At 52.6% G+C, this 27,507-nt stretch overlaps 1 protein-coding gene across 2 annotated transcripts in view; it reads right to left on the bottom strand.

Moving 5' to 3' along the window:
* SCARF2 (scavenger receptor class F member 2) overlaps positions 1-27,507 on the bottom strand; it is a 92,457-nt gene that overhangs the window by 49,605 nt on the left and 15,345 nt on the right. For both annotated transcript variants that reach the window (XM_026661210.2, XM_026661211.2), the window contains exons 2-6: positions 21,876-21,934; positions 17,919-18,020; positions 14,303-14,822; positions 13,859-14,077; positions 12,537-12,665 (exon numbers count right to left, since the gene is read on the bottom strand). In XM_026661210.2, the coding sequence (XP_026516995.1) occupies positions 12,537-12,665; positions 13,859-14,077; positions 14,303-14,822; positions 17,919-18,020; positions 21,876-21,934 (1,029 nt within the window). The remainder of the gene's footprint in view (positions 1-12,536; positions 12,666-13,858; positions 14,078-14,302; positions 14,823-17,918; positions 18,021-21,875; positions 21,935-27,507) is intronic.

Below are 27,507 nucleotides of genomic sequence, written 5' to 3'. Positions count from 1 at the left end.
AGGCTGCACTCCAACCCCCATCCCTGAGCCCCCTCCTGGACCCAGCACCCCATACCCCCTCCTGCACCCCAACACTCTGCCCCAGCCCTGACCCCCCTCCCAGAGCCAGCACCCCATACCCCCCTCCTGCACCCCAAGCCCCAGCCCTGACCTCCCTTCCAGAGCCAGCACCCCATACCCCCCTCCTGCACTCCAACACTCTGCCCCAGCCCAGAGCCCCCTCCTGCACCCAAACTCCCTCCTAGAGCTTGCACCCCATACCCCCTCCTGCACCCCTACCCCCTGCCCTAGGCTCAACGCAGAGCCCCCTCCCACACTGCAAACCCTTCGGCCCCAGCCCAGAGCCCGCACCCCTTCCCAAACCCCGCGAAAGTGAGTGAGGGTGGGGGAGAGCGAGCGACAGAGAAAGGGGGGGTGGAGTGAGTGGGGCAGGGCTTTGGGGAAGGCACAGGGCCTCGGGGTAGGGGTGGGGTAGATCCTGGGTTGCCCTTAGATTCAAAAAGTGATCTTGGGCATAAAAAGGTTGGAGACCACTGCCCTAGTTTGTTTATGAGAAGGTCATGCGAGACAGTATCAAAAGCTTTACTGAAGTCAAGTCATACCACGTCTACCACTTCCCCCTATCCACAAGGCTTGTTACCCTGTCAAAGAAAGCTATCAGGTTGGTTTGACACAATTTGTTCTTGACAAATCCATGCTGACTGTTACTTATCACCTTATTTTTCTTCTAGAAGTTTGCAAATTGATTGCTTAATTATTTGCTCCCTTATCTTTCCAGGTACAGAAGTTAAGCTGACTAGTCTGTAATTCCCCGGGAATTACAGGTTGCCTTTAGGTGTCGACAGCAACAGATGGGGCCCTCAGATTCCCTGGAGCCCATCCCTCCAGCTTTTAGGACTGGGTAAGCAGGGATTGCTGGTCTCATCGGTAGATGGCCTCCTCCTGGTGGTGGACCAAGACGAGTTACTGTGGCTCTGACAGCCTGACTGTGAGGTCCTGTCCTGTGGAGATCCTCAGATGGTGCCCATCACCACGGTGCCCTGGCTGCTGGTGCATGTCTGTGGAGCCCGGCTTGTATGGTGAGAACTGTGCTTATGTGGCTCTGTTCCAGTCTCGCAGGAGGACCAGCCCAAAGGGCTCTGTTAGGTAGTGGCTCATCTCACCTGAGGGCTCTGCCCTGTCACCTGCTGCTCTCTGCAGCACACCTGTAGCCTCAGGGTGGGGGGTTTGAAGTGCCAGGAGTTGGAGACAGACTCTCAGCTCTATACCTCAGGTGGGGCAGGTTCTCAGCTTCCCCTGCTGCAAGCCCAGACTGGGGCTCAGATGCGAGCAGGTGGCTGAAGCTCTGTGTGGACGCAGCTGAGGAAGTAAGCCAAGGAAAGAGCAGAGGTGGCAGCTGCCACCGTGTTGTGGGGATTTGCCAGGTCATGTTTGCAGCTGGCCCTCGGGCAGTGCCCGAGTGTCCAGACAGCTGGGGCGGCCCAACGTGCTCCTTAGCACCTGGGCTTGGCAAGGAGAAGATGGCCTCTCCTGGCTCCTGTGTCTCCTGCAGCCTGAATCAGCATGGGATGCAATCACCCGCTCATTAGCAGCGCTGCACTAGGGCTGCCGCCTGTCCAGGTTTTCCCTGGATCATCCCTCTTTTGACGTAGCTGTCCCGAGAAATCGGTCAGGGTGCTCAGAACATGCTGCCGGCTGTCCAGTTCTAAGAGTTCAGGATCATCCCGGATGTCCTGGGGTTTGTATCTTACAGGTGGCAACCTGACGTGTTACCTCTCTGCTGCACAGGCTGCCTCTGCTTCTGGCGAAAGTGAAGACATTAGCTCGGAGCCATAAATCCTTCATGGTTTGGGCCCTAGCCTGGCAGAACCTGAATCTATGGCCCTTCCTGCCACGTTAGCGGCTTCTCTTCAGGGGTGGGGTGAGGGGCCAGCACTTTAGCAGAGGAGGTGACATGCGGAGAGGATGGGGACCCCCTGTCTGCTGTGCAGATCTGTGTGTGTGAGAACTTATTCCGGTGCCTAGAGAGCAACAGGTGCGGTGGGTAGCAAACAACAAGCCAATCGATGGGGCACGAGCTCTGAGCTGCCCCCAGTGCACTCTATGCTGGGTCCGCTGGCCCCTCCAGACATATGCTCTGCACTGGGCTTGTCCATTGCCAATGTGCTCTGCACAGGCTGCCTTCCTCAGGGAAGTTTGCCAGTGTCTAAGGCAGGGGTGGGCAAACTACAGCCCGGGGGCCACATCTGGCCCTTCAGACATTTTAATCCGGCCCTCGAGCTCCTGTTGGGGAGTGGGATCCGGAGCTTGCCCCGCTCCACGAGTGCCATGGCTCCCGGAAGCAGCGGCACGTCCCCCCTCCATCTCCTATGCGTAGGGACAGCCGGGGGCTCCACACACTGCCCCCACCCCAAGCGCCGCCCCTGCAGCTCCCATTGGCCGGCAACCGCGACCAATGGGAACTGCAGGGGTGGTGCCTGTGGAGGGGGCAGTGCGCAGAGCTGCCTGGCCGCGCCTCCATGTAGGAGCTGGAGAGGGGACATGCCGCTGCTTCTGGGAGCTGCTTGAGGTAAGCGCCGCCCGGAGCCTGAACCCCTGCCCCCTTCCTGCACCCCAACCCCCTGCCCCAGCCCTGATCCCCCTCCCGCCCTCTGAACCCCTCGGTCCCACCGTCCTGCACCCCAGAGCTCGCACCGCCAGCTGGAGCCCTCACCCCCCCCACCCGCACCCCTGCCCCAGCCCAGAGCCCCATCCCGCATGCTGAACTCCTCATTTCTGGCTCCACCCCAGAGCCTGCACCCCAACCCCCAATTTCGTGAGCATTCGTGGCCTGCCATACAATTTCCATCCCCAGATGTGGCTCTCGGGCCAAAAAGTTTGCCCACCCCTGGTCGAAGGGTTCCCGCTTCTCTGTGCCTGGATGAGCTCCCGGATGCTATGATCTGAAGCGGTGACAGCCCTCATTCACGTGATGCACACGATGCGCTTGAGGGAGTCACCGTCTGGCTCTGCCCCCTATTGCTTTCCCCACCATAAAACCCAGCCCTCTCTCAGCGCCACGTCCCTGGGCTTGAACCTAGCGCCTTCAGCAATGATAAAACACAAAGACTCCAGGGCCCGTTGTCTCCACCAGGCAGAGCGTAGCTGGCACGTTCCAGCCTGCTGCCAGCAGCTGCTGCGCTGTCAGGCCTCAAAGGGATTCAGCTGGGCTAGCCTGGCCCGAGCACATTTCATGCCTTTTAAACTTACAACGCTTCCCCTGGCCCAGCTCCGTGCCCATGTGGCACCATGTGCCAGGCACAACACAGGGATTAGCGCAGAGTCGGTGCAGGCTTCACATCCACGCAGAGCAGCTGGGTCTGGGATTGGATGTCAGCCGTTGGAAGCAGCGCTGTTCTCTGTTATTACAGACGAGGCGGGTAGCGTTACCTATTATTAAACTTGCCTGACATTTCTGTTATGAGACCCTATTTTCAGTTGCTCATAACGGTGCCAATCGTTAACTGGTTGGGCTGACATTTTTGATGCTGGGTGCCTGTCTCAGGCTGAATTGTTTTGGAAAATTTCAGCCTTAGTGGTTCAGCCATTTCCAAGAAGGAGACTAGTGAAAAATCCATTGTTTTGCTCAGCTGAAATTGGAGTGAGAAAAATTCTTTGAGACGCTCTCACACCCCATGGTTTGGAGCGGGGATTTGAAATCTGCAGGGGGGTGGCAAGCACCAGACCTGGGGGGGGAGGCAAGGGAAGTAGATTTGAACAAGCAGCCCAGGGAGGGAGACAGGGACTGGGAGCCAGAAGGGATGGGGGAGTGAGGTGTGTGGGTTACTGGAGGGGGGAAAGTAGAGAAACAAATTAGATTGAGAGGTGAAAGGTGGGAATTAGGGCTGGCTGGGCAAGGAGCTGTCGGTGTTGGGGGAGGACTAGGAATAGCTGGGCAAGGGGATTGATGGGATGAAATGCCTGAGGATTGGAAACTGGGACTACCTAGTATCAGGGGGTAGCCGTGTTAGTCTGTAGCTACAAAACAACAAGGAGTCTGGTGGCACCTGGGACTACCTAGGTGAGGAGAATGGAACTGGGATGCTCACAAGTCTGAACTCCTCTCCAGAGCCTGGAAAGGAATCCAAGATTCGAAATCTCACCATTCCTCTGATGTCAACAAACATCTGTGAAACTCACTAGCAAAGTGTCTCATCTCTCCCTAGTGCTGGTCCACACAGAGGAGAACAACCTACTACTGCTATCAGTTACTCCATTAGCTTATGTGGCAGAGGTCTGTGTGGTGGATTTAAAGGTTTCTACACCGCTGATGACCCATGTGGGTGTCAAGAGGAGACCACATGATGGAATCTGTTCAGTTTGCTTTTTTAAAAAAAATAAACAGGAAATGCCACACAACTGTTAACAGAACACTAGTAAGATTGCGAAGTCAAGAAATGCCAGGACTAAGGTTGCTTGTGCATATGAATTCTGCATTGTTCAGGGCTGTGCAGTGAAGGAGGCTGCTGTCTGTAGGACCCCTGCTCCGTTTGCTGCAAAGTTGGAAGGTGCATTGCATCCCAGGCAGGGGGTTACAGGAAGAGAAAGGATGGGCTCATGCATCACAACGCCTAATTTTTATGCGCCTAGAAAACCACAGGACCACCACTGAGAGTCACAACGCCTGAATTCAGTCCCCAGGCTCCTACCCAATGCATGGGGAGAAGTAGGTGCCTCAGACTGAGAGTCACAAAAACCAGCAGGCGAGGCAGAGAGCCGCCTAAACTAGCCAATGGGCGGGGGGGGTGCTAAGTTCCCCCCCCCGGCCCCCCGAGACTGGCGCCTAAGTGTGGGCTACGGAGAGGTGCCTCCCACTGGTACCAATCACAGCCGGGCCCCCTCTCCTGGAGGCAGGCGCCAAAGGCATTTCTGGGGAGAACAAGTTACTTCACACGGAAGGGCCAGAGGAGGAGTGGTGCCCAATGGTTACAGCGCTTACCTGGGACTTCCCCCTCTTTCTGAGGGGAGAAAGGTCTCTCCGCTTTTGCCACTGGGCCATGGGATAGGCTGATGTGGGGCTGCCCCCATCTCTCCTGTTGAAACGGTTTCACTCTGGATAAATACTTAAACATTCACCGGGCCAGAGAGTGAATGACTCTGTAGCCTGTTGATTATGGCACCACCTGGGAGGTGGGAGACCCCGGGTCTAGTCCCCCTGCTCCAAGGACTCTTTAATTATTTAAACACGGTGGAACTGTTTCAACAGGCGAGACTGAGGGACCCCTGCAGTAATCTTGGTGTCACCCTTTACCTAAGTCTGTGCTTTTCAGTTCCAGGGGGACTGTGATGGTGGAACAGTCTCCAGCTGTTCTTCGGCTCGCTTCCCTTCTTGTAATTACTGGTATTTCTTTAACGTTACTGTCAGCAATAAATGCAGGCTTACTCCTCACTGACGTCACCGGGTGCCCTGCAGAGAAATTCCCACATGCTGTTCGGGGAAGTTACCACAAAGTTTTCTATCCGGAGCAAAGTGAAGCCAAGTCCCTTTCTGAAGTTAGTCTGTAAGCCAGGGGCAATGAGTAACTGCTGACCAAAGTTGTATTTAACCCGTCTGCAGGGGTTTAAACTGCTGACAAAGCTTCTGGATGGGATGGCTCTTCTGGAGTCAGGGTGTTCGTTCAGCTACCAGAGTCCTCCATGTGACACAAGCACACAGCACATCAGCTGGGCCTGACTGGAAACACAGGTCTAAGATGCTCTTATAATTAGAAGGGCCTATTCTCCGGGGGGGAACGTCAAAGAAAACCCAGCCCGTGAGGGTCAGATCCCAGGTGAGTCGGCAGAACAGCACCAAGAAAACTAGCTCTTGCCTCATTAAGAGAGCAGACGGTGTGGAAGGGTCAGCACGGAATGCCACCCAGCACGAGACCACCCTGCTTCCCAGCCATCAGCACAGTGAAAGGGGGAAAGGACCCGGCCGTCTCTGTGCACAAGAGGAGAAGGGGAAAGTCTGGCTAAGCTGCTTTCACCCCATCACACTAAAGTGAGCGTAGTCTGGACCTGTACAGCTAGGAGACACTTGTGGCTTTGTGACACAAACCAAGTCTCTGCAGCGTGTGCACACAAACCTTGCATCGGTGCCCCCTGGCTTGTGCGCGCTGTGTCCCATGCCTCCCTAAGCAGCCTGCGCCTGTCTGAGTACGCTGGAGAGGATCTAGGGAAATGGGGCCCCCACAATGCGACGACACCAGGAGGAGCACGTCTGACTGAGCCCAACTCTCTTCCCTGCAAGGCTCTGGCAGCGTCACCAACTCTCATGTTAGGATCGTCACCATAGCTGGTGTTTGCTTAAAGCCCCAGCTTCTGGAGTCAGGTGATTATGGGAGACTCTCAAGTTTCCACTTACAGAAAGCACATTTCTAGTAATTGGGGATCAGGAAGAAAGCTAGAAAATGTGAATCCTCCAGGCTTAAGACCAGAAGGCAAATAAACAAACCAAAAACATGTTTTAAAATCGCCTGATTTTTAAGCCAATCTCATGATTTTGGGGCCTGAACCCTTGGGGTGGGTGACACCGCAGGGGGCATTGGCACAAAAACACCACTGCATTCCCCTTTCCTTCCAGCAGCAGCAAAAGGCTGAGTCAGCGAACATCTGGGCACCCTGCAAAGCCCTCCCTGCCAGGGGCCATGCGTCAGACACGTGACTCTGGCCTTGACCTTCCGCAGCCAGGGTTGGAACCACATGGTGCAATTTGTAAAAGGGATGCTCCAGTGCCCCCTGCTGGACTCAGACGGCAAATCACAGAGCTGCTTTCCAGCTCCTTAAGGAAGCCATCAAAACCCTCCTTGGAAGCGTAAGCACAGCCCTCCCCCACTGCTAGCACGGTTTCCACGGGACACATGGGAATGCAGGACATCTGGGAAGCCATGAGTGTCTTAGCCCCAGCCCCAAAACCGGACCACACACCTCAAACGTCAAGAGAATCAGAATTGCGAAGCTGCAGCATAGGTGTGCGTGCATGTGTGCCCACTGATCTGGGCCAGGCCATCAGCAACTTCCCACCAGCCCCTATCCCCCACTTCAGGGAGGAGACGATGGCCCACACTCCTCTACTGGGGTTGGAGGCAGTTCTGCAGCTTTTGCCCCCGATCTCTGGCAGCTGCCGTGATGACAAGGAGAGATTATTTCTATCCTGGCAGCTATTTCTCAGTTTAGTCGTAAATCTCCCAATCTGACTGATAAGACCCTTTGAGGGAGACAGCCTCACAACTCTGTTTAATAAGGGCCAACAAGAGGCACTTAGCATTGGCGACCTGGCTGTCCAGAGTTAATCACCGCTGTGCGGTTTTGAGGAAGCAAAGCAGAGCGGCGAGGCAGACAGTGATTAGTCAGACAGCAAATTTCCCTCAAGTTAGCGGTTCCATCAATCACTGAAGGGGATTCTGGAAAACGAAGAGTTGAAACAAACAAGTGATTTCACGACAGGTGCTGCTGGAGATGCAGTGAGCTGGGTACACAAGACAAATGGTCACAACACTCATCTGTGCAGTACATAAGGCCCCGGGCTTACACATGAGAACGATCGTTTGCTGTGAAAAACAAAACCTCTAGGAAAAGTGTGAAAATCTAACCTGGCCGCCGTTTTTTGCTCACTGGGCAGACAGCAGCCTGAGCGATAGAGTTGCACTGCGTGACAGAACTCACTCAAAGGGGTGAGCGCAAGACACGCAAGTCATTCACGCAGCTAGATTGAATGGAAAGCACTTCCTGGGCCAGTTTTGGCAGGGAAGGAAAGAACCTTTCCAGGACTCTTCTGGTTTCTCAGTTTGTTGTTTCTCCCTTTTGCCCCCTTTTCCAGTGGGAAAATGGAAAAAAAGGGAAAAGCGGAGGGGAAGAAAGGGAGAGACAATATGTGCACAATGGTGGCGGGGGAGGCTGGAGGGTAAACAAAACCCCCAAAATAAATAAATTTCTGATTACCTTTTCTGGTATCAAATTTCAAATAAGTAAAAACAAACCCACCCCTTTCAAAAAAATTGAAAAAAAAAATTACCTCCAACTTTTTAGAATTTTAGGTTCCACCTGGGTTGGACTTGCTCCAATCCAAAGCAAAATCAGCACTGGCTCTGCTGGCATAGATGCCAAGCACCCATTGTGATCATCTAGTCTGACCTCCTGTATAATAATACAGGCCAGAGAACTTCCACACAATAATGTCTAGAGCAGATCTTTTAGAAAAACATCCAGTCTTGATTTAAAAATCGTCAGTAATGGAGAGTCCACCACGACCTTGGTAAATTGTTCCAATGGGTAATTACTCTGTTAAAATATATGCCTTATTTCCAGTCTGAATTTGTCTGGCTTCAATTTCCAGCCATTGGATTGTGTTAGACCTTTAGCTGCTGGATTGAAGAACCCATTATTAAATATTTGCTCCCCATGTAGGTACTTACAGACTGTGGTCAAGTCACGCCTTAACCTTCTCTTTGTGAAGCTAAATAGATTGAGCTCCTTGAGTCTATCACTATAAGGCAGGTTTTCTAATTGTTTAATCATTCCCCAGACCAAAAAGGGGAAGAGCATCTTCACACACAGACATGCCAACCTACTGAGGTGGGTTGTAAATTACTTTCAAAGGGGGCAGGTGACAAAAGGTCACAGGTAAGCATAAAAAAAAAAAACCTTAAGAGAGAGCTAAATGTTCGGGCAGTAGGGAGGGGACATGGAAAATTACAAGAGGCTCAGAGAAACATCAAGAGGGAAATCAGTGAGGGAATCTGCTCAACATCATATATTTCTGCTATAAAAAATGCAAATAGCATGGGGGAAAACAGGAAGAACTAGACGTATGGGTACATAAGCTAATTATGACATAACTGGTGTCACAAAGACTTGGTGGGATAAATCTCATGATTAGAATATTGGTATAGGGGGGTATAACTTCTTCAAGAAGGACAGGCAAGGAAAAAGGGAGACGGTACTGCATTATATGTCAAGAATATATACATGTGTTCTGAGGTCCAGAAGGAGGTGAGAGGAAGACCAGGTGAAAGTCTCTGGGTAAAGCTAAAAGGAGGGGAAAATTGGGGTGATGTCATGGGAGGGGTCTACTCTAGACCCCCCAATCTGGAAGAGGAGGTGGATGAGGCATTTCTAGAACAAATAACAATATCCAAAACACAAGAACCTGGTAGCAATGGTGGACTTTAACTACCCAGACATCCATTGGAAAAGTAACATGGCAAAACACAATATTTCCAGTAAGTGCTTGGAATGCATGGGGGACAATTTTTTGTCCCAGAAAGTGGAGGAAGTAATGAGGGGGACGGCCATTTTACACCTGACTCTGACCAACAGGGAGGAATTGGTTGCAAATGTGACGGTGATTCTAAGGAAAGGAAGGAGTGAGAGCAGCAGAATAAGAACAATGGACTTCAAAAAAGCCAACTAACAAACTCAGAGAACTGGTAGGTGAGGTCCGATGGGAAGCGAATCTATGGGATAAAGACGTTCAGGAGAGCTGGCAGTTTCTCAAGGAGACAATACTAAAGGCACAACTGCAAATTATCCCAGTACAAAGGAAAGATAGGAAGAACAGCAAGAGGCTAATATGGCTCCATCAGGAGTTCTTTAAGGACCTGAAAATCAAAAAGGAATCCTACAAATACTGGAAACCTGGATGAATTGCAAAGGAGGAAAAGAACAGCAAAAGCATGTAGGGACAAAATCAGAAAGACAAAGATACAAATGAGTTGCACCTGCAAAGGACATAAAAGGTAAGAAGAGGAGGTTCTTTAAATTCATTAGGAGCAAGAGAAAGGCAAAAGGAAAGTGGAGGTCCTCTACTTAGCAGGGAAGGAGAGCTAATAACTAATGACATGAAGACAGCTCAGGTGCCCCGGCCCCTGTTTTAGTTAGGGGTATATAGTACAAGTCATGGACAGGTCACGGGCCGTGAATTGTTGTTTACTGCCCGTGACCCGTCCATGACTTTTACTAAAAATACTCGGGACTAAAACACAGCCTTAACCATGATCCTCAAATCTTTCAGAGTCCCTGTTTCCAGGGATAGAGTCCCCCATCCTGTAAGTAACGGCTCTGAAGACTGTTATCAGGTCTGCCCTCAGTCTTCTTTTCTCCAGACTACACATGCCCAGTTGTTGTAACCTTTCCTCATAGGGCAGGGTTTCTAAATCTTTTATCCTATAGTTTTTGTTCCTGGATGTATATATTTATATTTAGTTGACCTAAAACGCATATTGTTTGCTTGTGCCCACTTTACCGAGTGATCCCAATCATCACTGACCAGTCCTCTTCAATATTTACCACTCCCTTAATTTTTGTGTCATTTGCATAACAACTAAACCCTTCTTCCCATCAGAACGAGGAATATGGCGGCTTTTCTCCCGCCCTGTTACGTGCAGCGATTCATACTTCTCCCTCCAAACACTATCTGCTCTCATACAGGAAGAGGGAACGCTCTTAGGGTTCAAGATAAGCCTCTCCAAGACAGAGATCTTACCAATTAATTGAAAGAGAAACCTGAATTTCCAGTAATCTTCAGGCTTCGTAAACCACAAGAGGTAATAATTTCAGCCTGTGGATGAAACCGCCCCTAGGATCCTTGGCTAGAGCACTTACTACCTACCGTTAAAACATGCAGTGAATCACTATTAGCAAACGTCAATGACCATGAATTGTTCCCAAGGCTGTTATATCACCACACGGGCGGACAATGGAAATATAACAAAGGGGAGGAGAGAATACTCAGGATCAATCATCCTTAGCTGGAACCACTCCGGGCACTGAAAAAACAACCGGCACTCTCCTAAAGCACATTGTGGAAGTTCACACCTGCTTCTGCAATCACCGGCAGCCTCCCGGCTGCTTAACTGGACAAGAAAATTTTCCAGTGACTCTTGGTTGAACTCTCAGGAAGAGCATGTCTCTATATTATCAGCCAGTTACCACCAGAAGGACTTTGAGAAAAACCACAGCGGACATTTTCCACAGCAAGGGGCTCTACAGAGAGGCTTCCCTAAGCAATTCAAGGTGCTTTGGGTGGGACCTGGCAGACTCATGACACCACTGTCATTGTGTCAGCAGAAATTTGGCTTGATCTAATTACAAACCAAGCACACCAGCGGATTCTGGGCTTTTTGTGTTTTCCTCACAGCACGGCAGGTTTTTCGTGTTGAACGAGGTATGCCTGTTTATGTTTGAGGGATGAACGCGCGTGTGACATGAATAACACAGGATGTGTTTTCTGTTCCATTTCAAAACCCTTCGGAGAGTTCTGCTTGTTTATTTGCTTTGCCGCTGAGTTTCTCAGTGGGTTTGTGTTGTTGGGTTTGTGTTTGGCTGGTTTTTGATTGGTGAAAATCACAAAAAGCCCCACCTTCCCTGGACTGGGTGGAACTAAAGTGGCACTGGTGTACTCCGGGCCTTTTCCGAGTCATACATTTAAAAGGTGTATGAAGGACGATAATGAATGTGCAACAATACCGAGCTGTCTCTGGAGTGGTGGCAGGTGACGGGGTTTGGAAAGTAAGCTCATGCTTTACTTGCAATTACTCTCTTGTATTAAGAATTGTGTTCGGTTTGTCCCTCTACTTTGAGATCTCACAGTGAAAACCAGCGTAACAAACAAACAGAAAATATCACACAAAATCCAGGTACACCTCTACCCCGATACAGCGTGACCCGATATAACACGAATTCGGATATAACGCGGTAAAGCAGCGCTCCGGGGGTCGGGGGGAGCAGCTGCGTGCTCCGGTGGATCAAAGCAAGTTCAATATAACGCGGTTTCACCTATAATGCGGTAAGATTTTTTGGCTCCCGAGGACAGCATTATATCGGAGTAGGAGGTGTATATTCTTCAGCAAATTCTGCTTAGTGTCTAGATGAACACCGGGCAGCCTGGGAAGGGCGGTTTGTGAAAATGAAAAAGTAGACAGTGCTCGGTCTGCAACTGAAAATAGGAAACAGGCCCGGGATAATTTCATTGATGGGGCTCAAGCAGACGGAAGCCAGGAATGAAGAAATAATAACAACTTTGCACTGATACATTGAGGGTTCATTTGATCTGAGATAGACAGTGCCGCCCTCACCTGCCACCCCAGCTAGTACAAAAACGAACAGCAATCAATTAGCTCCCCCTGGAGGGAGTTGTGCTTCCAATCAAAAGGCCCCCTCCCCCTTCTGCAGGCTCCAAAGAGATTATTTAGGGGACACTGTCAGTGCTTCCTAAGGTTGAGCCCCGGCACCTCTAGACTTGACAGTTAATAGACCCGGCACCTCTGGGTTTGCCACATCAGTCACAAAAGTAAATGGCTTGAGCCCTGGCACGTTTTTCATTACAAATTAAGCACCGGTCAGTGTCATACTCCTCTGGGCTCTCCCCCGCAGCCTCCTCTCCTGGGGATGTGAGAGACAGCCCCGCCCCTGTGCCCAGATCCAGGTGTGTTTATCCAGACTGGTCTGCAATGGCGGGAGCAGCCCATGCACCCACACGCCAGCCGCACAGAGCGCGAGACACAAGAGTCACTTACTAGGTGCCGTGAGAGCCGGCCCGGCAGAGGCATCGGCCCGTCTCAAAGTGGCACTCCCCGTTGAAGCAGTCGCTGCACACAAAGGCGCAATTCTCGCCGTATGTCCCGTTGCGACACTTGGTTTCACACCTAGGAAAGGGCCAAGAGGAGAAGGTCACAGGGCGGGCACCGGAGGAGAGCACGCCCTGGGAGCTGGCGTAGCCACGCTGGTGCAGCTGCTGGACTCTCCAGACAAACACATCTGAGTGCTGCAAAGCCACTGCCCTTGTGTGGTCCCTCCCTGTCCCGAGTACAGGGGCTGTGGGGACGGAGTCACCAGGAGCCTTTAGCCGGTAGAAGGACTGAGCTTAGCTGTGGGGAGCTGCCAGGCCATTTTCCACCTCAGCCAATTGACCCTTGGCTCCGTGCAGGGAGTGCTGGGCTCGGGGTCACGTATTGCTCACAGTTTGTGTGGTATGTAGGCAGCAAAAGGAAAGGTTCTGCTGCCTCTCTCCACACGCTGGGCTCTCCTGGGAAAGCAGCAGCGTACGTCAACCCCAGCTCACAGTGCTGCCTGTGCGAGGCGCTAGCCGGGATTCAAAGCACGAGGCCACCGCAAACGCTCTGAGAGCTCCAGATTGCGAATGCAGGTGCCATGATCGCTGGTGGGACCTGTGGCCATTGGGGGAGGCAGCTTTAGTGCTGGCCTGGCACTCTTGCTACGGCATTACAGCCTATCTGGTAGGTGAAGCTGTGATTGCAGCAGAGAGGCACCTCCCGAGACCACATAGCACGGACAGGAGTCGGCAGAGCCTTCGACACCGTCCTGGGACACTCTCCTTCTCTTCACCTCACTAACCATGCTCTGCCTGAGATACCTTTCCCCACCATTCCCTGCCCATGCTGTGCTCTGAGGCCGGCCCGCAGGGACGTCACCCCAGCCACTGCCCACACTATGCCCCGAGACCAGCGCCCCAGGATGTCCCCACGGGTCACTGCCCATGCTTTGCTCTGCGACTGGCTTCTAGTTGTCAGCTATGTTGTCAGTCTGTGACTGGCCAGAGCTTCCAGCGGGGCGGCTCCGTGGCAGGACTGGGGCATGTTGACCGAGCGCTACGCAAAGCGCCAGTATGTTTGATGCCCCAGGAGGAGGGGAGAGCCAATCCCGGAAGAGGGCTTTAAATGGCGTTCAGAGGAAGGCAGCATCGTCTAGTGGCTAAGGCAAAGGTTAGGAGTCAGGGGGGCCACGTGTCTAATGCCGGTAGTGCCACAAACATCGCTTTGGCCAAGGGAAGAACACACGAGCGTGCAGCCTGGTTCCGCACAAAGCATCCTCCACTCACCTGTCTCCAATCCAGCCGGGATTGCAGTGCGAGCATTTGCCATTGATGTGGTTGCAGGTGTGGCCGTCTTTGCACAGCGGGCAGATTTTCTCGCAGCCGTCCCCGTAGAAGCCCGAGGAGCAGGCCTGATCGCACTTGGTGCCATTCCAGCCAGCTTCACAGGCCAGGCAGCGGCCGTCCGCGATGGTGCAGGGCTGCAGCCCTTTGCACTGCCCACACCTACAGACGCCAACAGGGAGCACAACCCAGAACGTGAGCAATCATTTGAACACCCCCGTGTGCCTGGGGTTCACCCCTCCCTCCCGCCCCAGCATGGGCAGGACTCGGCTGTTGGAGCAAGCGGTGACTGCACAAGGCAGGTGAAACAGGGACTGTCCTCAACCGGGCGGGCAGGGCCCAGTGCAGCATGGGAGCCTGAACCTGCCCAAGGCCCTGCACACTTACCGCCTCCTGCAGCCTTGTCCGTAGAAGCCCGCTGGGCAGGGCTCCCGACAGTACTTGCCCCGATATCCCGGCTCACAGGCACAGGTCCCATCCACCTGGTTACATTTCCCCTTGTAGCACTGACAGTAACGGTCGCATCTCGGGCCAAACATTCGCTCCCGGCACTGGCAGCGCCCGGTGAACTGCTCGCACGGCGAGTTGTTGCAGACGCACTGGTTGTTGCACCCCCGACCCCACCAGCCGGGCTGGCAGAGGCAGGTCCCCGTCTGCTGGTCGCACTGGGAGTTGAGACTGCAGTAGCAAGAGCTGGAGCACTGGGGACCCCACCAGTTGGGCTCACAGGTGCACTTGCCCGTCTTCTGGTCACATTTGCCGTGCTTGCAGAGACAGGCGTTCTCACACTTGGGCCCCCAGCGATTGGGGTTGCACGTGCACTGGCCCGTGACGTCCTCGCACTGGCCATTGGGGTGGCAGCTGCACATTTCCTTGCAGTCTGGGCCCCAGAACTGGCGGGGACATTCTGCAAAACAAGCAACACACCAGGACTTACTGAGCAGCCACCGAGCCCAAGAGGAGGGGGCAGGAGTCCCTGGGTCGGTCACCAGGCCCCTCCTGCCATCATCCTGTCAGCTTACGTACCAGCTGCAGCTCCTTAGAGGACTGCACCTCCAAACCCAAGTTTAAAGGAGCCCCACCCAGCACACTCATCTGCTGACTGTAGGTCTGTATAGCCCTGCTTCGGTGCCAAGAGCAGTGCAGGGCATCATTCGCAGGCTCGTCTCCCCAGCACATCGCGCACGGGCTCTGTGTCTGCACATTGCTCTGCCCCGGAAGGGGAAGCCACCCAGCAGGTCCCGCAGGAGTCTATAGCGCCCGCTGGCTGTGCTGCTGCCACTGAACATGCAATTCCAGGGCCAGGGAGACAAGAACGCAGTAGCCGTGCCAGCATCTCTAGCTGTCTCCGTTTGGAAACAAGGTCAGCTTCCAACCAAAGAGACAGCCGAGCAATTTCCAGCAGAACCCCCTAAAAGCACCCTGTAACACGCAGGCCTGGGCAGGTCCCAGGGAAAGGGGCTGGGAGCCAGCCCTGATGCAGCTTCCAGAGGCAACAATTCCAAGAGCCGTCTGGCTGAGCTCAGGACAGGCAAAGCCTGGCCTCTCCCGCCCCTCCCCTCCCAGCTTTCCCACTGCAAAGTGCCTCTTCTCCTTGGTAGAAATTTGTTACTATTTAGGTGAACATTTGTTCTGTTGCACGACTTCTGTCCTTATCCTTAGCTGCTTCATCCTGCACACGTAGCTTCGTAACAAAAGCAACCTCTGGTCAATCAAACAAACACACCTTCCCTTATGACTGACACGGAGTCTGATCCCCAGCTGCTCAGGGGTGGGGAGGAGGCCTCCTGCCTAGACAAGGAGGCAGCAGAATCCGGGTAGGCTCAGGGATAGAGGTCTGGTGCGTTCACCATTCCTTAGCTACAGGAGCCGGCCAGTGCTTAATTTGTAAGGAAAGAGGTGCCGAGACTCAAGCAATTTTTTTATTTTCATAACTGATGTGGCAAGCCCAGTGGTGCCAGGGCTCTGTATTGCCAGGCCCTGAGGTGCCGGGGCTCTGAACCGCCAGGCCCAGCGGTGCCGGGCTCTGAACTGCCAAGCCTGGAGGTGCCGGGGCTCTGAACTGCCAGGCCCGGCTCTGAACTGCCAGGCCCAGTGGCGCCGGGGCTCTGAACTGCCAGGCCCAGCTGTGCTGGGCTCTGAACTGCCAAGCCCTGGCACAGATTAAGCACTGGAGCCGTCACCAGGAGCGAGTCAGCAGAGGCTGGTTATGAGACACGTGGACGTTTCCGCTGGTTCAGGGTTCTGATTCACACGTAACTCCTCCTCTCCCGCAGGAAGCAATAAATGAACCCTGCAGTGACTGGCCCCTCCAGGCTCTTTAGAAATGCTGGGCTCTGGAACCCCCCCCCCCACCTTGCGAGGTTCCAGCCCAAGCCTGAATGTCTACACAGCCATTTTACAGCCCCACAGCCTGACCCTCACAAGCCCAAGTCAACTGACCCGGGCCAGCCCCAGCTGTTTAATTACAGGATCCTTAATGGGAGCAGACTTTAGCCCATGCAGTCCGAACACGGTTAACAATGCTACTGATGATGCCTAAGCCAGAACAGACTCCAGCTGCCTCTTCTCTGGCCTGGCCTGGGCTGGGCTGGCTCCACAGGGATAACCGGAGTAAGGAGGAATCAAAGCCTGTTTACGTCAGTGGCATGAGCAGACTGACTGCAAATCCAGCAGAAGCTGATCTGCGGAGTAAGACGGGACCATTAGTCACTTTCCTGGCCACACTAAATGAACAAAAATGTTTCGGCCCCAACCATTCCCCTAGAATTGCCGGGCAGCTCGCTGCAGGCTGTGAGACTTTGCACTTTGCTAAGCCCTGGCAGCAGGTAAATGAAATGAGGATCCCAGGAGGCTGTGGGGGGCCAACAGTGTCAGCTAATGCCTCCTTCTCGTGCTCTATTATCCGGGGTACGGACAAGGAAAGAAGGAAGCTTGTCGTTATTCGGCAGCCAGCAGAACGTCTCAGTTTGCTTTCCCAGAAATCCCCCTTGTGGCTTGAAACTTTCCATTCCTGGTGCCAGCCTGAAGGAGACGGGGGGCAGGGAATTTGGGGGAAAGCCTGCACCACTTCTGCCTGCGAGGAATACGTTGCTGCTGCTCCGTTGGTCGCTTAGAGAGCGCTGTCAGTTTCAAAGAGAGTTTGGGTGATTTGCATTCTGGACCCAGTGCTTCGCTGGGCGGCTGGAGGAGGTGAGCCTGCTGTGCGAAGTGTCAGATTGGTTTGGGGAAAAATACAGTTCTGAAGCTTTGCAAAACACTGTGGTGAGCCTGCACCTTGGGAAGCGGCCCTGCTGGAGCGGGAACAAGGATTTCGAAAGGGGAAAGCTTTGTCCAACTGCTACTTCTAGCCCTGCCACCCCTTACGCCCACAGCTCCTGGGATGGGTTTGTAGGGGTGATCACTCTTGGGCACTCAGACCCAGACTGACTCCCTGGAGGCTCCAGCCTCCTGCTTGTAACTCAGTGAAGCATGTGTAAGTAAGCAGCTGGAGCAGCATGCTGTCACCCACACACCAGCGTGGCCCTTGTAGGACCCAGCGTGGCCTCCCAGAGTGCACAGAGGCCGCCCTGCTCCATGCTTCTCTTTAGAAGATGCAAGCCAGCTAGAACATGTCAGCTTCCAGCCAAGGAGCACAGACCCCCTAATTTGCAGCAGAGACCCCCCTAAAAGCAGCCTGTAATGCCCAAGCCTGGGCAAGTCCCAAGCAAAGGGGTCAGCGAGCATCTTTCCCAAGTGCAATTTCTAAAGGAAAAAGCACAACATGCAAAAGGGCCAATACCACATCACACACTTAGAGGGCGTGTGCAGCAGGGTGAGTTAACCCCGCGCTCCCTGGCTGCTTTTATCATCAATACTGCAGGAGCAGAGCTTTGGCACTCACTGACTTTACTGCGTATGCACTAACCCGAGCTCGGCGGGGTTGTGTCACTCAGCTACGGGACAGCGCCAGGACCGAGGTAAGAGCTGCTGAGGCCAGCTCCAACAGACGCCCGATACTCACTGGTGTCACAGTTGGCCCCGAAGTATCCATGGCGGCAGCGGCACTCGCTGGGTCTCACGCACACCTCGTTCTCCTTGCAGGTGAAATTCCCCTCGCACACGGCTGCCAAGAGAAAGGAGGAGATGTGGTACAGTGACGGGGCAGGGAAAGGCAAAGCCGGTGCTCGGCACTCTCCGCTAGAAGGGGAGGGAGGAAGTCCTCCAGCAGTCTGGGAGAGTCGGCACTAGGCAGCACCACCGCTCTCCTCCCCAGCTCCCCTTAGGAAGCCAGTGGCACCAGGGCAAGGCCCCGGGTGGAGGTGGGATCCTGGATGGAGCCAGGAGGCAGCGGCAGAACAGCAACTGGTGCCTCAGTGCTCCGCGGACTGCTGCCTTCTGGCCACCTGATAAGGTGCTTTGGGTGGAAGATCAAGGACACCAGGGTGGGAGAAGGCAAGAGTCCAGTCTGGGGTGATCAGATGTCCCAATTTTATAGGGACAGTCCCAATATTTGGGGCTTTTTCTTATATAGGTATCTATGACGCCCCCACCCCGTCCCGATTGTTCACACTTGCCCTCTGGTCACCCTCGGTGTGGTGCTGGTCTAAGAGAAGGGGGCTGATCCCCCTTAGCCTCTTCTTGCCCTGGAGTCGGGCAACCACAGTCTCACAGGACTCCGGGTGCCACACTAAACCCCGCAGTGAGGGCTCGGCTGGCAAAAGCGGGTGCCATGACACTCTGGGATCTAGCAGGAGCTCTGCCTGGGGAGGGGAGCGGGAGAGGCCTAGCTGACAGGGAGGCCCTGCCCTGGCTCTGGACGAGCGACAGGCCAAGGATACTGCAAGAGGGAAGGATGGAAGTCACCTGCAAAACTCTGGATGGAACATGGCAGCTACAGGTAGAAAGGGCCAATCCTGTTACAAACCTAAATGAACACAGTCGTCAAAAGCAGCATCAGCCGGTCATCTTCAGGGGATGAGGGGATGCCAGCCTCCAGGCCTTGGGAATGCCAGGCAGCCTCTGGCAGACACAGCTAAGGCAGTGCCTGGCAGCCCGGAGCCAGATGACTCAGCCAGGTTCTCACCCCGCCCCCCGCCCCCCCCCCGGAGCATCGCAGGGTGAGGAGGGGAAGGGTGCCTGCCTCCTTTGTCACAGGCGCTGACCTCCAGGAGGCATCACTTGCCCTGGCAACAGCACACCACACGGATTCGGCTGGGGCACGGCACAGGGGGCAGGGCATGGGTCAGCCACCTCTCCTCAGCCACCTGGGTCCAGCAAAGCCAGCCAGGGTCAGCAAAAGGCTCTCCGTGTCCTCTGCTGGAGACCGCTCCCTGCCTGCGCTGGCTCTGACCCTTCTGCTCTGGGAGGAAGCTCCTCCTCCGTCCTGGCAGCCAGCAGCAGTGTGTTGGCTGCCCCACCACAAGGAGGCAGTGGCACTGCCCGGGGCTGAGGAGAGCTCCGGCTGGGGGCAGCACAGGTATCCTGTCCAGTGCTCGATGCTGTGCCTGGCTCCTGTTCTCCCAAGGTGGCCTGACTGGAGCCCCACCTGCCCCTGACCAGGGGTAGAACCTCAGTGGTCCGCACTCAGAAAGAGGCAGCATGACTCCATGGTGCTCTCTAGTCCGGGTGTGCCTTCGCTAGGCACCTGCGCCCTTCCTCCCGCATGGGGACCGGGCTGCATCGATCCGTGCGGTGGTCACCTCCAGGCTGCATTACTGCTGCACGCTGCGCATTGGGCTGAGCGTGGGCGAAATGCAAGAGCTGCAGCCTGAACACAAGGTAGCAGTCCCTCAATGGGCCAGGCTGCCGTCAGCACATCTCTCTTGGGCTCAGTCCCTTCCACTGGTTCTGTCCACAGCCTGTAAAGCCAGCAAAAGGCCAGGTTCCAGCTACCTCAGCAACCACATCTGCACCCATGACCAACAGCTATGCACAACGCAGCTCAGCTGAAGCCCACGAGAGCTGTAGGTAAAGTGTTGTCAGTCCCCAGCAGAGCCTCCTCACCCAGGAAAGGGAGAAGAGCAGGGGACTCCATACAGTCCATCTTACCTGGGAAGCTCCCAGATGCTATGGTGATGGATATTGAAAGCCCTCAAAGAGACAGCTAGATTAGATAAACCAGACTAGTGGTGAGAACAGGCCTAGGGCTGAGGAAACCTGGCTCGCCTTCCTGATTGACTCCGACGGCTGTGAGACCTTGAAAGAGGCTTCCAGATGGAGACACTAAGAGGTTAATGAATCCCCCACCTCATGGAAGCATTTTGAGAGTGTCAGATAAAAGTCACTAAACGAAGTATCATAATTAGCCTTAAATGCAAACCTTGAGGTATTGGTTTGTTATATTGTTACCTTCGTATATGCAGGAGATGCAAAGGGGCTCTCTTAATTTTCCTGCAGGAACCGTAACCTCTGAATTCCCTGGAGTCGTGTGATGCATGCTCAGCCTGAACGTTGCATTCGAGCGAGGCTGTGCACAGAACACACATAGGCAGGAAGCCTTTCCTCCAGCACTAACACGCAGCCGCTGAGCAGCCCAGAGCAATACCACACAACAGGAAGTCAGGGATACTGGGGCCAGCTGGAACTGCGGGAAGTTTTACAGGAATCCAAAAATAGCCTCCCAAAGTTTCACAGCCGCGCTCTGGGAATGCAGGTTCCAAGAACTCTCAATCCCCACACACTCACTCATGCAGAACTGAACTTGACAGAGACGCTGAAAGCCGAGCGTCAGCCCCCAGGGGAGCTTTGAACCACTGACAATAGCCGATTGATTGTAACAGAACCTTCCGATGACCCTACCCTGGAGCAGCCCTGGCCAGAGCTCTCCTTCAGAAATGAAGAGCATGCCGTGGAATACCCACTATGATCCTGCCATATCTAGGACGTGCTTTAGGTTACGGCCTTGCCTTCCACAGGGGTGTCCACAACAGAGTGTCCACAACAGAGCCCCAAATTCCCATCACTTGCTTCTTCCACTCACTGCAGACACGCTCAGGCCGAACGTCAGGCACTGGAGCTGTAGCAACGTTCACTGAAGCTCTTCATGTTCCTCACGTGCGGCCTCCCTTTTCTTTCCAGCCCCCTGTCTTGGTACCCCCTCCTTCACTTCTCTTCCTCTTCCCCCCCTCAGAGATGAGGCCTCTCTGGTAGCTACATCGTCTCTCCACGGGGGCTGGGCAGTACACTCTGAAACCCATCAATCTACTCCCAGGACTATCCAAACACTGGCCGATACAGAGTCGTGGGAGGCATCTGAGGGGCAGAAAGGGCTGCCCCCAAAGAACCCCTCAACCCTGGCACAGAGCGTAAGTGGCCAGCCCAGAAGCTGAGTTTCATTCTCCTGCCAAGGCCCAAATGAGGAACCCAGTGTGTGACAAGGACCCAAAATGAGGAACACTGCAAAATGATTCATGCAGGACAAACTGCTGTGGGCTTCTTCCCCTGAGTGTTCTTGGCTCGGCTTTACGGTGGATGTAAACGGCTGTCAGCAGTAACAGCGAGGAGACCCCAAATCTGGGTGGATGGGCAGGGACTAGTGCTCGGGACCACCTCTCGCAGGGGAAGCCAGACACTGCTTGTGGAACTGCCATCTGCACTTTGCTGTCTCCCGGAGGCAGCTGGCACCATGCTGGGAAGGGACGTCAGCTGTGACTAGCTGTCTGAGGGGAGCCCAGCTCCAATCCATCGGCTGCAATGCCACTTTCCCAAGTGAACAGGAGTTTTGGGATATGCCCACTGCCCTGGGTGCGCTCGGTGTCCTGCAGACATCCACTGTTTCGCTGCTGGTCCCTGCCTCGCCCCCAAGGCTAGCTCTGATCAAGGAAGGAAAGGTGGGACCCCCTGGACACAGAGCTCTGAGCAAGGCAGGCTCTGGGGGAACCGCACTCAGATACAGGGGGCTGGGAACGCCCTTCAGGGATGGGAGGACAGGTGGCTCTGAGGAAGAAGCAGTGTCTAAAGAAGGGATGCTGGTGCTTACCTATCAAACACTCGTCTCCTTGTTGCCTCCATCCTGGGCAGCACACAGACCCAGAGAAGCTGCACAAAGGAAAACACAAAGGTCCGGTTACAATTCTCACATGCCTCGGTCCCTCTGCCAAAGGCTTCCCCTTCCTCCGGAGAGAGCTCGCTCTCCTGCGTGAGGGGCCACAGCTCTGAGAGAGCCACCCTACCCCAAGGGCTTGAAGTGAGCCAGGAAGGCCCAGGCCTCCACTTTAAACCCCAGCAGGCAGGCCAGTTTGAGAGGAAGGCAAATATCTGCAGCCAGCGGCTGCAAGTCCTGGCCGACACAGGGACTGGGGCACTCACTCATGGGCTGCTCCGCTCCCCCCACCCCTTGGTGAGTACTTTGGGGCAGATCTCCTTCTCCTCGAGGGTTGTCCAATGCAGGGTGCTGACGGCTACAATGCAAACCAAACAAAAGAATGCAGCCGCAGGGAGTCTCAGAGCCTGAGTCAGCTGACGCGGGCTCCCCTTATGGAGCTAAAAAGAGCAGTGTGGACACATTCCCGCTTGAGCTGGGGCCCAGGCTCCGAGACTCTCCCCACGTTTCAGACCCCAGGCTCCAGCCCAAGCAGGAATGGCCGCACTGCTAATTTCAGCCCCACTGCACAAGCCCCGCGAACCCGCATCATAGAACCCTAGGGTTAGAAGGGACCGCAAGGGTCATCTAGTCTGACCTCCTACCAAGATGCAGGATTTGTTGGGTCTAAACCATCCAAGACAGGTGGCTCCAGCCTCCTTTCAAAACCTCCAGCAAAGGAGCTTCCACGCCCTCCCTCGCATCAGTTGACCTGGGCTCTGTGACTTGCTCCACAGAGCTTTTCTTTGCAGTGTAGATGTATTGTATGAGGCTGGTCAGAGGATAAGCAAGGGATGAGGCTTTCAATAGGCTACCACCGCTCACACCCATATCTCGGCCTCATCTGCCCCAGCTGGTGCAGTGGAACAAACCACCATGTGTCTGCATGAGACGGGGCCTGCCGGTGTGTGAGCTGGCAAAGGACCAATCCAGATGCCTGAAGTGATGCTAGGTTGGGGGAAGAAGCGGGAGGAGCTGGAGAGGATACCAGCAACAGAGGGGCCACAGTCTTCACAGGAATTCTTTGTTATCCACATTTCCCATTTGAAAATGGAGTTACCACAACGGTTTCATTTCTTCAGAAATCTCCATTTTGAAAAATATTCAATGGAAACTTCAGAAGAAACGCCACCCGATGCCTGGCCCAATGAAACGGGGGGGGAGGGGTGTCTTTCCATTTTTCTGCATGGCCTGTTTTGATTGGCTAACTCAGTCACATGCTTTCTAAACAAAAACATCTCGTTTTCAGCATCCCCCTTTTGAAAACGAAATACAGTTTTTCTACAGAAAGTCGCACAATAATGAAAAACTGGAGCTTTGTGGAACACCCGGAGCCCAAATGTCTTCACCTCACCCAGATCCATAGAATCCTTCTACTTCTTGACCAGCTCCAGTCAGCCAGCAGGGAGGGGAGAGGGTCTGTCACACAGGTCTGAAGTTAGAGCCGCGGCAGAGACCAGCTGCAGTGGAGAGGGCACTCTGGGTATGTCTACACTACAGTAACACACCTGCAGCTGACTTGGGCTCCCGGGGCCTGGGCTGTGGAGCTATACATTTGCAGTATAGAGGTTGGGGCTCGGGCTGGAGCCCAGGCTCGGAGACCCTCCCCACCTTGCAGGGTCTCAGAGTCTGGGATCCTGCCTGAGTCTGAATGGGTTCACTGCACTTTGATAGCCCCACCGGCCAAACCCTGCAAGCCCAGGTCAGCTGACCTGTGCCAGCCGGGGATGTTTTACTGCAATGTAGACATACCCTCTGAGTCCATACCTAGTGAGAGGGGTCAGTCATTTTCTGTTAGCCCATCAGACAGTGACCCAGGCCTTCGTTACCAAGATGAGACTGGACTAAACCCAACTCCTGCTGTGGCCCAAACGTCACTTGCAGCTTCCACTTGCTGTTACAGAAACTGCCCCAGGAACGTTGAACTCTCACTGCTTCAAGCCTATGTACAAGGGAGCGGCAAGCAGCTACAAGGGAGCAGCTGAGCCAGCCAGCCAGCCATTCTGCCTGGCCCCTTGTCTCCCAGAACTTCCCTACTCCAGTCTGCTGTTTCCTCCCTATCCAAACTTGGCATTTAGAAGCTGAACAAGCAGCTTCTGCATTGGTCCTAGCTTAGCTTCCTGCAGTCAGGCCATTTCAAAGCAGCCCAGCTGCTCTTCTAAGCGCTAGACTGGAGTAGCCGGAGGTTCCCCTTCTGAGACTCACAGGGGAGTTGCTCATCTGTTGCTCTCTCAGGCAAAGTTCTGTTCTGCAGACCATGTGCGAGACATCTCCTGTCACACACACTTGGCAGCCTTGTCCCAGCTCTCATACACTGTGCGTGTTTGTGTGTGAAAGAGAGACAGTTGGAAATTGTCAGTGACGGAGAATCCACCATGACCCTTGGTGAATATTTCCAGTGGCTGATTACTCTCACTGTTAAAAATGTACACTTTCTTTCCAGTCTGAATTTGTTTAGCTTTAGCTTCCTGATATTGGCTCGTGTTATACCTTGCTCTGGTAGGTTGAAGAACCCATCATTAAATATTTGTTCCCCGTGTAGGTACTTATAGATGGCGATCAAGTCACCCCTTAACCTTCTCTTTGTTAAGCTGAACAGATTGAGCTCCTTGAATCTGTCACTATAAGGCAGGTTTTCTAATCCTTTAATCATTCTTGTGACTCTTCTCTAAACCCTCTCCAATATTTCAACCTCCTTAAACTGTGGACACCAGAACTGAACACGGGATTCCAGCAGTGGTTGCATCAGTGGCAAATACAGTGGCAAAATAAGCTCTTCACTCATACTGGAGATTTCCTTGTTTATGCAGCCCAGGATCACATTAGCCCTTTTGGTCACAGCGTCACACTCGGAGCTTGTGTTCAGCTGATTATCTGCCAGGAGCCCCAAATCTTTTTCAGAGTCCCTGCTTCCCAGGATAGAGTCCTCTAGCCTGTAAGTACAGCCGACATTCTTAGTTCTTAGATGTATACAGTTACATGTAGGCATATTAAAATGCATATTGTTTGCTTGCACCTAGCTTAGGAAGTGACCCAGACCGCTCTGTATCAGTGACCTGTCCTCTCCATTTTTTACCCCAATTTTTGTGTCATTTGCAAACTTCATCAGTAATTATGTTGTCTTCTTCTAGGTCATTAATAAAAAATGTTAAATAGCGTAGGGCCAAGAACCGATCGCTGCGGGACCCCACTAGAAACAGACCCATCCGATGATGATTCCCCATTTACAATTACATTTTGAGACCTGTCAATTAGCCTGATTTTAATCAATTTAATGTGTGCTGTGCTCATTTTATATCTTTCTAGTGTTTTTAATCAAAATGTCATGTGGTACCAAGTCAAATGTCTTACAGAAGTCTAAGTATATTAAGTCAACGCTATTACCTTTATCAACCAAACTTGTAATCTCATTAAAAAGAGATACCAAGATAGTGACAAGATATATTTTCTATAAACCCATGTTGATTGGCATTAATTATATTATCCTCCTTGAAATCTTTATTATTTGAGTCCTGCAACAGCCCCTCCATTATCTTATCAACACCAGACCAACAGGCCTATAATACTTGGGTCATCCTGTGACCTTTTTAAACAATGGCACAACTGAACTTTCTTCCAGTCTTCTGGAACTTCTCTGGTGCTTCCAGACTTAGTGAAAATCAACATTAACAGTTGAGCAAGCTCCTCAGCCAGCTGTTTTAAAACTTTTGGATGCAAGTTAACTGGACCTACTGATCTGAAAAGTTTAATTTTAGTAGTTGCTGTTTAACATACTCCTGAGACATTTGTGGAACAGAGGGTTATCATATGGCAGGATTACATCATCTGTTTTTTCCCCAAATACAGAACAGAAATATTTAATGGACACTTCTGCTTTTTATTGATAATTATGCCATTTCCATCTAGTAATGGACCAATATCATTTCAGGATTCTTTTTGTTCCTAATATACTTTAAAAATTCCTTCTTATTGTCCTTAACTCTGTTGGCCATAATTTCTCTCTGTGTCCATTTGCCTCCCTTATCAATTTTCTACTATTATAGCTTCTGATCTAAAGTCACAAAAAACTTCTGATCTATATTCATTATTCTCAACTTCTCCATTCTTCCATTTGTTTACACACACACACACACACACACACACACACACACACACACACACACACACACACACACACACCCCTACCTGTCTTCACTTCCCCTCCTAGCCAGGCCATTTTTTAACCAATATGGCCTTCTTCCTCGATTGTAGCTCTTGGGCATCTAGTAAAGTGATCTTAAACAATTCCCAAATATCATTCACATTTTTCTGATTAAATTCTTCCTCTCAGCTGATCTGGCTTATAATTGTTTTCAGCTTTGTGAAATTGGCCCTTTTAAAGCACCAAGTATATGCATCATTGATCTGGACTTTATTCTGTTTGCACATTAAAAATGTGCTCAAGTCATTATCACTTATATCTAAGCTACCATTAATTTTTAGTTGTGATCAGTTCCTCTTTATCCATCAAGACAAGGTCTAATATAGAGTTCCCCCATGTTGGATGCAACACTTTTTTCATGCACAGCTGCGCGCAGCTGAGGAGAAGGTCAGACCTTAAGTGTCAGAGAGACGCTCCCAAATACAGAACAGAAATATATTGCTGTGATGATTTAGAGCCAACTGGGAAGTGTCTGTCTCCTCTCTTCCCCCTAGTTTGGAGGTGGGAAGAAGCACAGTCTCTAATGGCACCAGGAGCCTCTCTAGAGCTGGCCTGAAATTTTCTCTCACAGGAAATACCTTTAAATGCATTTTTTCTAAGTTCTCCATGAATAATTTTTCATTTTTTCAACAGAAACACAAATCAAAATATTTTCAGTTTCCAAAACCCCCAAATTTTACCAGAAACTGAACATTTTTACCAACACAAACAAACAAAATCTGTTTCCGTTTTTTTCAGTTAAAAACATTTTGAGAGGAAAATGTCAAATCAGTTCTAAGTCTGTCTCTTTCAAATGCAGCAACTAAACCACCAGCCCCCCCTCCCCCCTCCCCGCCCTCCTCACACACACAGCACACCAGTGCAGGGCCTGGAGTGAGCTCCAGAAAACACTACATCCCTCATGGCCAGCGGAGGAATTTCTCCAGCTCACACCAAAACGTCAGAACCTGGACAGCTTGTTTTAATGCGGCTCAAAGGGCCCTTCTGGGCCGAATCTGTAGCAGTTTATACCTCATACAAGGCACAGGCAGTGAAGAATAAGCCAGCTCCAGCCTAACATCAGTTCTTGATAGCTCATCATTAACGTTGCCTGGACTTTACTTATCAGATTCGACTCCCTGGTGCCAGCATCTCCACAGCAGCAGCAGGAATCTGATGTGACCTGTGTCAGCGTCACTCCTGCTCCAATTGTCGAAGCGCCATGTGCAGCAGAATCCGAGGCATGTACTCAAGCCTCCATTGCTGCTGGAGGAGTTACTTGTGGGATGGCCAGGACAGTGGCAGAGGTAGACACACAGGAACACGGACATTGCCAGACAGGATCAGACA

The sequence above is a fragment of the Terrapene carolina genome, unplaced genomic scaffold, assembly GCF_002925995.2.
Source record: "Terrapene carolina triunguis isolate 2854851 unplaced genomic scaffold, T_m_triunguis-2.0 Scaffold951, whole genome shotgun sequence".
NCBI lineage: Eukaryota > Metazoa > Chordata > Testudines > Emydidae > Terrapene > Terrapene triunguis.
Note: the sequence above shows the minus strand (reverse complement) of the source record. Positions and strands in the feature narration are given on the sequence as shown.